At 41.4% G+C, this 12,725-nt stretch overlaps 1 protein-coding gene across 1 annotated transcript in view; it reads left to right on the top strand.

Moving 5' to 3' along the window:
• Positions 1-12,725, top strand: part of PRIMA1 (proline rich membrane anchor 1) — a gene marked incomplete at both ends in the record, with an annotated part of 42,747 nt that overhangs the window by 14,694 nt on the left and 15,328 nt on the right. Inside the window, one exon of the mRNA XM_079537399.1 lies at positions 10,586-10,715. Coding sequence (XP_079393525.1) covers positions 10,586-10,715 — 130 coding nt within the window. The remainder of the gene's footprint in view (positions 1-10,585; positions 10,716-12,725) is intronic.

Below are 12,725 nucleotides of genomic sequence, written 5' to 3'. Positions count from 1 at the left end.
ACTGCTGCTACTAATACACAAGGGAAATATCCTGAGCATTTCCAAGTCTTCAACAATCTGTGCTAGGAAATTCAGCCTGCAGATGGCTGAAGGTGGTTTTCTGTTTGCCTTCCCTGAAGGCATAAATGTTGAGATTGCATCAGTTCCAAGCTATAAGGTTTGTCCAATCTTTGCTGTTGTCTGGGAATTCCTGAGCTCTTTAAAAAGACAGTATCTGTGAGATAATATCTTCATAACAGTGGTACTGAATTCTGTTTGTATTTTATGGCCTTGGTGCCTTTGATGGCACCACTCAAGTGAATACTGCTTGGCTGAAGAATTTGTGCAGATCTTGTCCTTAATTTGATCTGTACGTGTAGAAGATTACACAAAGAAAATCTATCATTTTCATGTGGGATTGAATCTGCCTGTCCTGAAGTACCTCCTTAATCATTGTCTGGCAAAAGGCTGGTCATCAATGCAGGGGCTTAGACTTTTAAAATCATGTTTCAGCTGTTTGGATTTCAGTGTACAGCATCCCTCCTTTGAAGGTCTGTTCACTGCAGGAACTGAAGGATGAAGACTTCAGGGTGATGTATTGTGATTCCTGCAAAAGAAGTGTCCTGCCTCCCTGCAGGAAACATCAACAAGAGAGTCCTGAGCACTGCTCTCCCTTCACCTCCAACCTGCTGGTTGGATCTCAGGAACAAACACTCAGAGCTATCACGTGTGAAACTTCTGTAAACTTTGGATTTGAGATGGATATCAAGCACTGAATATTATTATTTTTACATGTCTGTATGGCTGTTGAGCACTGATGTGGAAGTCTGCTAATACAGTTTCAGGTATCAGAGCACTGCAGCAGCAAAGGCAGACTCAGCATGAGGGTTAAGTGTTTTCAGGCCTCTTTCCTGAACGTAAGCGGATCACACAGTTTGCTTGGGCAAGCAGGTGTTCACAGGCACTGATTTTCCCTTCTGAAGCATAGCTCATGCTTTCTGCACATCACTTGCCACTGGAGAGCTGGGCTATGTGTTTGTGCAATGAAGTGGATGGTACAGCATTTGCTTATGTCTGTGCCTTTCAGCAGTGCCTCTGTTCTAAAGAACTGAGAATCACTGTCTTCAGGTCATGGCTGTGCCATTGTTGTTCTGCCCTAAACCACTGCTTCACTGCTGTTCTTGCTTGAATATGCGAAGAGATCGAGGAAATGCAGATGGTTGAGGGAAGTATAGTACCTCTAAGGGTAAAATTATTTACCCCATTACAGAATTGGAAAAGGAATAACTGTGCAAACATACTATTTATTCCTATAACTTGGAACACTACAGAAAACTTAGACTACTGTGCCTGGAGGAGAATCAGAGGATGGGGTAAAGATCTTGAGGGAAAAAAAAAAAAAAAAAAAAAAAAAAAAAAAAAAAAAAAAAAAAAAATCACTGAACAAGGAAAGAGCTGAGGCTGGGTTCCTTCTTTAGAGGGATTTCTGTTCCCATGGGGTAATACCTCAGAAAAGAGGTATAATAAAATGCAAAAGGTTGAACTGGAGCTTGCATATCTATATTCAGGCACCCAAGTTAAAGCATCTGAGTGCTCAGAACCTGCAGAAATCAGGTCACCTTCTGAAATAAATTTCAGAATACTAATTTAACAAAAAATGTTCAGGCATTTGTGACCTGTTTCTTGGAGGCAGTAGATACCCACTAATCTGATCAACTCCTGCATTTCAAAAAGCAGGCCATACAATACAGGAACATCTGCCTGAATGATGGCTGTTATGCACTAGGACTCTATAAAGGTGCCATCCTGCTCTGTGCTACTCAGCCTGGTGCTGGTTCAGGTCATGGACAGCAGGGAAATAAGATGGTACACACGAGGCTTTCCAGAATAAGTGTACTGTTGCAAGGAGACTGCCTTGCAAACCATAGGCTTCAATTCTAATTTGCTTAGGACAGAAACTGATAGTGTGATTTATCAGGCTAAAAACAATTCTGTCCATTCACTGAGGGAGAAGGAGAAGCAGCATTTCATCAGGAGATGGCTGGTTAGAAAAACATGTGACAGAGGGCAGTAGCTGACGTGAGTGCCCATTGTAAAGATAAATGCCAGAGCAGAGCGTTAACACAGAAAGTAGCTATGATGTAATCGCCTTAAAAGCTTTTTTTCCACAAGGCCTTTAAATGCAACTGCTTCTCCAGATCATGCTTTAGAAAACAGACTCTTCTTCCACACTCACTAACCCTACTCTCCTCTAAAGGACCTTGGCATCTGAAACCATGTTCAGCTCCTATTTGTGGAGTCATGCCTCAGTTCTGGTGGGGCTCATCAGAGGTGGGGCTGAATAGGATAGCTGGCAGATCTGGTTCTCAGCTTGTTGATTGCTTGGTGCACAGACTTTCACTCCTTAGTCTATTTTTTTTTTTTTTTTTTTTTTTTTTTTTTTTTTCCAAAAACATTCTTCTGATTGCTCTGCACTGTGCATCATTGTATTTCCATAAGCATGTAGGACTCTAACCTGAAGAGCCATTCTTCCACTACAGTGATGTTAAAACCAATAGAAGCTTTCTACAGGATTAGCATGAGCCCTTCCTGAATAACCTACTGGATGCCCACAGGTCTCTGCCGCACAGAAGTCCTGGGCATGGCATCAGTGTGGGGCAGAGATCTGACTGTTTCCACCATGGAAATGCAGTTATGACTAAATCCAGTGTTTCCATCTGACTCCCAGAGAGGAGTCCAGAGTGTAGGACTGGCCAGGAGTCAAAAGACATTCTGTTTTCTGGCTTTTCCACTAAGCTGTAGCAACTCTGGACAAGCTGCTTCATCTCAATGTGCTTCACTTATGCCTGAGTAACCGGTACATTCATCTCCTATTATTTTTATTTTAGTAAAAATGACAAGTTCATTTTTCAAAAGATTCTTAAATCTGCCAGAATAAAAAAGCAGGAGAACGTGAGGTCACTGAAGACAGCATAGTACACCAGACTTCAGTGAAATCTACTAGAAAACTCAAACGAATCCACATTAAATGACCTCTAAAGCTCAGGTATCAAGCACCACACTTGGAAGTCCAGTACAGTACCTCTCTTTTTCCCTTTTTACATTCACGCTCAGCTTTTATCCACCCAAAGTTACAGTCCTACTTGCAATGAGCCGTGTACCCCTCTATCACCCATGACCTCCATGAAGCTTCTGCAGAACTGCTCTTTTCTTCCATTTCTTCAAGTCTCATCCTCCAGATCTGAGCACAATACTCGCATGATTCTTGTTTCAGATGGAAATTATTTTTAGAAAGGAGGAGAGAACTAAACAAAGAGGTGAACTGAGAGTGCAGAGAAACAGCGTCTGCAGTGTGAAAGCTGCAGGGAAGGGAATTTCTCCAGCATTATCCCACACATGTTTTTATTATAGCAGAAGTTCCCACTGCACAGGGATAACAGTACCCCCTTTAAAACTGTAGTAGGGACATATGCACAGAGCAGCTGTGTGATATAAAGTTGTCTGCAACATAATGTGATAAACAGAAGAATCATCTGCTCCAGGAATAGCTAATTTCCACCAGTGTTATTTAACCTAACTACTTGAGGGAGGCAGTAAATCAAGACAGGCTTTCTGCTGAGCACACTACTATTGCCTAGTAGCAGTTTTTTACCTGACTGGCTCATAGCCCTCTGGAAATAGCCCTCAGTTTACAAGCAGCAGGAAAAGCACAGGACTACAAAGAACTGAAGAAGTAGGAAAAAAAGATTTTGTGGCATTTTTGTGTACATCAAAATCTACTGCAAATTAGGGGGCTCTTATTTTGTTTAAGCCAGTCTACTCATATTGTATATAGTTGCAGCCATAATCCAGGGATGAGGATGCTGGGGCAGGACACTGCTGGTGTAAAGGAGTTCTTCAGTCTTTCCTTACCAGGCAGCATCTCAGAAAACAGATACAACATAGCAGCTTCTTAAGTCAGTGCTCTTTGAGTACTGAAATAATCCAAATCCATTCTGTGATGTTTGGATTTACTGAAGATGAACTTGTCCCAAGTTAACTTTGTTATTGAAGTTGTCATCCATTCCTGCTTCACGTTCCTGTTGTGTTGGCCCAGTCTCTCAAATTAATGACAGCTGCTAAAGGATCTGGCTTTCTGTGCTGACCATCTTGCACAAAGTTTACCTCTCCAACCAGACAACAGCACATCTCTCAACTTGAGGAGAAAAGCCCTGAGAACTCGTGGCTGGAAATTTTGTATTTTTGTGCACTTGCTGGATTTAATTTGCTGTTTTGGGTACTGATTTAAGTACTTTAGCGTAGTGCTCTTTTGGAGCTTGCTGTTTCTATCGAAGAGAATCAAGGGAGAAGCAGTGGCAGAGCTGGAGCCACATCTTGAATGTTGTGCCCATCAACATTCATGTTGGATGTTTAAGAGTCCATGTACCATCTTGTTCCCTTAAGACAGTCTGCTTGCAATATCTTCTCTGTGCCATTTCATTACACCTGTAGGATACCTGCTTTAGCAGGGGATTGGACTAGATGATCTCCAGAGGTCCCATCCAATCCTTACAATGCTGTGATTTCTCCAGGAGATTGTAGTGCCTTGGGGCACTGGGGTGGGGAAGACAGTCCATGGCTAAAGCTCTTCAGCCACCAGCTAGATTGATTTGTTTACAAACATGAGGCAAAAGAGCAGCATTATGGCTGATGTGGCCAAATCCAGGTTGTCTTTCTGCTGAGCAGTCTGGAGGTAGAGGAGGCAAAGGTTGTTTTACAGGCTGTCCCCAAGGCCACATCCAGCAAGCTGTGAAGGGCCTGGCCCAGCCTGTAGACCTGCATTGATCCTAGCAGTGCCACTGGCCTGTGGTTTGATGTACTCCCTCACCTGCCCTCTGGCAACTCAGGCATTGCCTGTTAGCATTTGTAGGTAATAACTGTGAAGGGAGGTCAGTGAGATGATATCTGGACCTGCCAAGGAGACAGTGAAGTGCATCCATTCATATCTTACAGCTTCTGAATCTTCAAAATGAATCATTTCAGACACGTGGTTTGCTTTGACATGTTCAGATTGTGCAAGGAATCTCAAGTGCAGGGCAGAGGGAATAGGAGTAACAGCAGAAGACCCACTGCAATGCACAAGTGCTTTTTGCTCTGAGGAGGGAGCACCAGGGCCCTCATCTTCTGGTCAGGCTCATTTGTCTCATCTTCCCAGGAAGGGTTCTCCCTCAAATCCAGGAATTTCATTGGATAAAGCCCAAACAGGACAGAACCTACTCATGTTCCTGAAATCCATTTTAAGAATAACAGCTGAAGATCTACATTTGTATCAAAGTCTAATAGTACACAAATTTAATTAGATGGCTCTTTGTGAAAGATTTGCTGGCTGCCTTTCCCTGTTAGCAGCCCTGAGTGCACATAGTGTATTCCTATCATACAGGCTATCCAAACACATCTGTAACTGCTCCTTCGTGACAAAATGCAGTAACCAAGCCAGAGACACTTGAGCTTACACTGACTCACAGATCTCTCCACAATGCCCTAGGCTAGGTAACAAACCCTTCATCCAGAGAACCCAGAGCTGCCAGAGATGCTCTGCATCCTAGTGCAATAATGGGCGTAGGAACTAGTAGCTTCTCCTTGTCTTATAAACAGAGATGCCAAAGCACAGATTAGTGAGTTTATCAAAATAAGAAGGCAAATAAAAGTGAAGTTGAGGCTAGAACTTAATCCTGACTAAGCTAGCAGATCAACAGGTCCCTAACATACGTGACATAACGCATGGGTCAGCAGAAACACACTGCTTGCATCCTCAGTTCCTTTCAATTTCCAACTAAGATTGATAAAACATTTGAGACCCTTGGAACACGAGCCTACTTTCAAAACACAATCCAGTGTGCTTCCAGGACAGCAAAGTAGAAGAACACGGCTGATTGAGACAGCCTTGCAAGAGCGAGAGAAATGCTGCAGGCATAAAGATGGCTAGGCTTAGCCTGTGGTGAATATACAATATTAAAAATGGGCAGGTGTCTCATAAAGATGATTACACCAGCACTCTTGACCTTTCCGCAGGAACAGAAATAAAAAGCAGGAAGAAAAACAATAAGCAGTTTTGATTTATCTTGAAAGCACTCTTCCTTTTTTAGACATGAAGTCACTGTTGCTGTAGGGAGGTGAGGAGGTCACCGTCACTCTTCCACATCATGTCAGCATGCACTCACCAGCTGCCTGGGACTGAGTCTGTAGCAGGCTGACACAATCAGACGCCAGCCAGAGACACTTCTCTGGGACTGCACGTGGGAGATGGGTCACTGCTCCCTTGTCTATTTGTTGTCTCATCCCTGTTTTGTTCAGCTGAGTGGCAGTGATGGCCAGGGTAGGAGGGATGACTGCTGCCTCCCTCCTCTCACTCACTGGTTCTGTGGAGGGCTGAAGCGCAGCATGATCCCTGTAGTCAAAAGCACCCTTTATTTTGTTTTAAGCAGATGAGGGCAATTTTGAGAGTGACCTACTCTAAGATTTGCAAAAAAGAAAACAGATATATTTCTTCATAATTTCATGGAAGCTTTATTTCCATTTTCCTCCCAGTATTTTTGTGTCTGGACATTCAGAGAAGCCCTGTAAAGCTGAGCTAATCCTTCCTAGTGTAATGCTATAACAGGACAGAAAGGACCACAATAAGAGCAGGATGACAAAGCCTCTGGCTACAGCAAATGAGAACAAGCCCACACACAACGTAAGAAGAAATGAAGGAAAAGAGCTGCTTACCTTTAGAAGACCTCAGGTAGGCAGGGATCTCCAGCAAAAGTCACCCTCACCTCCACTGCCAACCCTTAAATGACATCTGGGAAGATGAGGATTCTGCTTCATCCCTTCCGGTCACTCAGCTGCATTGCATGCACCTGAGCTCCCCTGGGTTGGCCCTGCCTTCCCACCAGGTGCCCAGTCGCTGTTTCAGGCTGTGACTTAGCATTTCCACTACACCTGGGATGCCCATTGCTAGCTAGACCTCTGTGCATACAAATTCTTGCTATCTTAGCATTAGAGTTGAAGCTGCCTTAATGTTGAGACTTGGAAACAAATTTAGTCAAACAAAGTTAGCATGTGAGATTTTTCTTGTGCTTGAAGGGTTTGCAGGATGCCTTTACTCTCAGTGTACATTTTCATTAGTTTGTTATCTCAAAGTTGGTTCAAGCCACCCATAGTTGGTCTGAAATGGGACTGTTGATTCATTGCGTTGATGCTGTCTTTATTTAGTCTTTGGTACTGTTTGGAATAAGGGAAAGCACTGTCCCTCTAAAAGTAAACCTAACTGAAATTTGTACTTCCTGACTTTTAAGGCCAGAAGGAAAAAAGGCATTGTGCTCGTGAGGGCTTCCCAGAGGCAGAGCGTTTTCTTGACTTGATTGTTATTTTAAATAAATCTCTGCAGCAGGATTTGGACTTCTTTTAGGAGAAATGAACAGTCTACCTTAAACTAAATTTTTCAGTGAAATATTTCACCAGAGTTGATAGAGTTTTGTAGCAGATAATTACCCCTAATGATAATAATTATCCTGTTTCTAATCTAAATATGCTTATCTCCACTTGTAGTGGAGTACATTCCTGAATGATTTACAAACTGTACCAGTATCTATTCCTATATTTTGGGGATAAAAAAAAAAAGAGTTGCTAAAAAACAAATTATCTCAGTAGCATATACAGTTAGATTTTGGGGCATACCAGACCCCTGACTTTTAGCTTAATTCGTATGTTCCAAGCATACTGTATAGCTTTATAGTTTCATAGCCTCAACATCAAATGTCATTCCAAAGTCTAAGGTTATCATACCAGCTGTAATACATGTATTTACCAAAGCAGTACTCTCCTCAGAAAATATCTGGCTAGTTTGACAATATGTGTTTTCTTAAATCTTTGCTGTTTAGCATCAGTGACTTATTTTAGTACTTTATTAATTGAATGAAATGTTCAGTGTTTTAACAAGACTTCTGTCAGGATGACAGCCTGCAGTCGCTTTGTTCAGGTTGCTTATCTTCAGAACGTCACAACTTTCCAACTACTTTCTACCCAGTGGTTTGTTCAGGGTGCAGAACAGCACCTTAGGGCCTAGGAGAAAACGAACATTTTCCTCAGGTTGCTTTGAAAATCACTTTCTCTGTTCAGCTGATCTTGAGACCAATGAAGAGCAGACAGGAATTAGTCAAATCAGGAGGTTTTTGTGCTCTGAGCAGCTGAAGTCAATCATGTGAGACCAGCACCGGATGCCAAGGAAGCAGATGTCAGCTCTTGGTAACCCCATAGTGATGATGCAGGAACTACCTTCACCCAGGGATGTCCTCCTTTCCTGAAACAGTACTGTGAATGACAGCAGCACATGGTTCATTGTTTCTTTATCAAATAAGGGAAAAGATACAATTTAGTTCTGGAACAATATGCCTTTTCTGTTTTATAATAGATTTAGAAGAGGATGCACAAAGATGGAGGCCGTGAGGGAGCAGTTCAGAGCCATGCACTCAGTGATGGAGACATCAGTGTCTTCCTAACACTGACAGCTGAGTGTGGGCCTCTCCAAGGGGCACTTCTCTGTGCCTCATACCTGATATATGGGGCATCCAGGTGGGCCAAGCTCTGGTTTCCCATACGTTCAAGAGGATTAAAGCAGTTCTGCTCTTCCTCAGAGGGTAATTATGGAAAGAAATGCATTAAAGATGAATATATCACAGTAATGAGGGCAGTATAAATGCACACTGAGGAAGGTAAAAGCAACCACACAACCAGAAGCTTACTGGGAATAGTGGACATTTCTAAGGTTACTTAGCATTGCAATAATAAGCATAGAAATATAACATAATTTTTAAAGCTGTATAAAATCACCAGCAACTAATAAACAGGCTTTGATGACTTCCGGAGTTGTTTCTCATGTTTTTCTGAGTGCCTGGTCTGGACCAGTGAGGAAAGGAATGGAGCTGGGTGAATTAAGGGTCATCTCCACATTTGCAATTCTTATTTCCTGTCTTTAATAGCTACATTTAAGTTGTCAGGTGTCATTTTCACTATTCCGTTCCAAATGTATCTGTTTATTCTCCATGTAAAAATACTGTGATAAAGCACCAAGGAGCACGTGCTACTCAAGCAGGTAACAGGTGTTGCTGTAGGCCCTTTCTTTGCCATTTGTTACTCTCATTTATTGTACAGAAGAACAACCCAACCTGGTTTCACAATCTTGGTTTACTCTATGACTAGGTTGGTTAATCCTGCCATGGAAGAAGAATAGGAACTAGGTACGAAGGACCCTACCAGTCCTATTCTGTATGATTGTATCATATGCATATACATTTCATTTGATTTCAGTGGAACCATTTCTGTTCCTTGGGGCAATATCAGGGGGGTAGATTTGGCCCTGAGTATGTATGCTCCTGCATGCCAGCATATTCTTATCTTTGAAATGCTCTCTGTTCTGGAATGTTAAAAAGATAACAATATTTAAATCATTCATAAAATATCAGGTCATATCAGAATACAATACATAATTCCATCCCCCCCAGTGGAAACTAACTCTGCAGCGTCACAGTAAGAAAGTAAAAATTTATTTGCTGAAATGGTTTGGAAGTAGACTGTAAGAAGTGGAACCAGGAACCGTTAGTTCTACAACTTACTTGATTTCTCAGCTTCCTTTTGCTATATTTGGTTATTTCCTCTACTTAACTGAAAATGCAGATTTAGTCATTCCCATTAACTGAATCATTTTTGAACTTCCTTTAGAAGGACCCAGCATCTCATGATAGTTATGTGGTTGAGTATACTGAGGAACGGGTCTCTTCCCCCTTTGCAATAACAAGTGTTGCTCATGGCATTGTCTACTGCTCACCATCCTTCAAGGAACAGGTGTCCCAGAAAGTATGGGAAAAAGAATTTGGCCCTGGGGAAAAAGATTTGAGCTAAGTGCCACCAGTTGTACTTCCGATTCAAAGTGTTGCTTGTCTTGAGTAGCATTAAACACACAATTCTATCCCTAAATTGAATAAGAAAAATGTAATAACAATTGCTTGCTTTCATGAGTTAGCATTTGTTATTGTAAACATTTCTTAACATTTGGGATGCATAACAGGGAAGAAGTTTGGCAGCCACAGTCCTCTATGAGCAATTAATAAATGCAATGAAATTCCTGTTTTTTTAAAACCTATTCCCCTTCCTTTCTCCAAGGTTACAATGATAGCAGCTGCGATACTGATTGGTACACACTGCTACTGCTCCCTTATAAACCTCCCCTAATGTGATTTGAAAGCCTGTCCTTATCAGCATGACGTCTGCTGCTGATGTACAGAAGATGACAATCTTGGAGGAGGGGAGAGGTTTCCTGCAGGTAGAGGTTTCTCCTCCGTGCTGAACACTGTGGATAGCAACGACACACAAGAACTTGGTCATCTGGAAACCATGACAGAAATATCTTGTACCAAACAGGGGGATTGACTGGGAGAAAAATATAAACTGTCCTAAATGTGAGGCAGCCTCTTTGTATGAATCTGTGGCCCTGGCATTGTGCTACTGTATGAGTAACTAAAATGGATCTGACTATATTCAGCTTATGCGAGAGAATTCATGTGTTTTTCCACACTCTTTATTACAGCTCCCAAGTCTACTTTCTGCCCCACTGAAGAGACCTGGTGGCCAGGCCTGATTATTATCATTGCAGTATGCTGTGCCACACTAGTGTTCCTCTTTGTAGTTGTCATCATTTGCTACAAAGCCATAAAAAGGTAAGGCTACAGATGCTTTTAATGTGCTTAGAGCAGTGTAATCCTACAAAAGCTGACCCAAGACTTGGCTTGGTTTTCTTCAAATGCATCCTAATGGCAAAATGCAGACTGAGGTACTCTATGGTCAATGTGTGTTTTTATTGGAAAATTAATTTATGTACTGTCTGTGTAAAGGATGAAGTTCAATTCACAGCCATGGGCTTGAGAAGAGGAAAAGTTAGAAATGGGACAAAATCACAATGCTTGGGTTAATGTCAGCTTCCCCAAAGTTAAAATGCTGCAGGATGCTGAATAATGTCAATAAGCTTTCAATTCAAAATGTATATGTGGGATGTGAGATTTTTGGCCCAGACCCATTGCTAAGTGCAACATTTCAAATTGATACAAGCTCCTATAACCTAAACTATAGGGTAATTTGTGTAATTTTTCATTTGGAGACTCAACTTCTGACTTATTCTTGATTATTCTTTTTTTTTTTTTCTTGCTTCAATCTACATAATCAAAATCAAAATTTACTTCTTTTAATTTAAAAGCCCATGTGAAGCCTATGTACAATACTGTGTGTAGTAACCATCTCAGCTCCTCTGCCACTGGCTCTGTGACAGATGTGTGCTTGTTGAGACTCCAGGCAGTTAGATAGCTTTACCATCAGTTACACAGAAAAATGGGATGGGAGATCAACTCTTTAAAAAGAATTTCAACTTTCCAAAGTTGGAAAAAAGTCAAAACTTGAAAGTTTCTATATGAAAGCACTGACTGTGAGTCCAATACGTGGATTTAGAAAAGAAAGTGCCTTCTGGGAAACTGCATTCCCACAGTGGATGGAGTTTCTTTGAGGACGCCTCACGGTTGGGTTTTCATCGTGTCACTATTTCGTAATGTAGGTGTCTCAGGCAGGAACTGTACTGCAGCTGGGTCATTCGGCTCACCACAGAGAATACAATAATCATAACTCTCATGAGATGCTGCAGTGACATCTGAATCACAATTTGGAAAAGTGATGTTTTTTCCAGCTTTGGAATGTTTGGAATGTTTGAGGGATCTTTCTAAGGTGTGAAAAAAAACAGGAAAACAAAATAATTTTCATGAAAAAGTTATTTGTGTGCAAGGCAACTGCAAGACATTCGATGAGCCCCAGCAGGGATATCACAATGGTAGAGTATTGCATGTACTTTCTGGTTGCCTGAAAAATTTATGCAGGATTTGGATGATGGTATATCCAAGAGTACCAAAAAGGGAGAATTCAGACAAGAAAACAGAAATCTGTATCTACTACCTTATTAAATTGACATCTTTGCTATTCTAGTATAGCTTAAATGAATGGTTATTAGTTTTGAGGAGCTAGAAAGCTTTCACTCTGTCTACTGCACTTTAAAAAAAATCATCCGTGGAGGACTGAAACCAGAGTCCAGTTGGATGGGTAACCCAGCAAAATTTCTTGCTTGTAGTTCATAATCTATGTTGGTCTGTTCACAGGGGACAAGTTCAACTCCCTATGGAAAGTTGTATTTTTTTCAACAGCTATTGCATTTGTCTGCTTAATGTCAAATTATGAATGATTTCTGTCAAGGCTGCAAAATATGCCGATGGAAGCAGTAACTCTCCAGGACAATGTGAGCTTAGCAAAAAAAATGCTCTTCAGATCTGCTCTCTGCTGCTGCTAGATGGAAAATAAAGAAAAGAAATTTAATCAGACAAATTTAGAGCTGCCTGGAAAAGGCTATGGGAGTTCACATAAACAACTCTCTTGTGTCTCATGTCAGTGAAGGGTAACGGAGATGCTTGATGAAGACACCAGTTATTTGTCAGTGGTGAGAATATTAACATACAAGTCTGCAGCTTGAACTGGCATTAGGCTCAGAGAAAAGTGAAAATTCCTCTTTTGTCTTACTGTTGACATTTACAGTGTTGACAAATGCTTAGCTGAAAACTGCTCAGCTGTGGGATGGATGGCTATAAAGAAAAATCTTATTAATTATATTTTTTACAGAGTAACTAGAGCATTGCTTT

The sequence above is a fragment of the Tetrao urogallus genome (assembly GCF_951394365.1).
Source record: "Tetrao urogallus genome assembly, chromosome: 6".
NCBI classification, from domain to species: domain Eukaryota; kingdom Metazoa; phylum Chordata; class Aves; order Galliformes; family Phasianidae; genus Tetrao; species Tetrao urogallus.
Note: the sequence above shows the minus strand (reverse complement) of the source record. Positions and strands in the feature narration are given on the sequence as shown.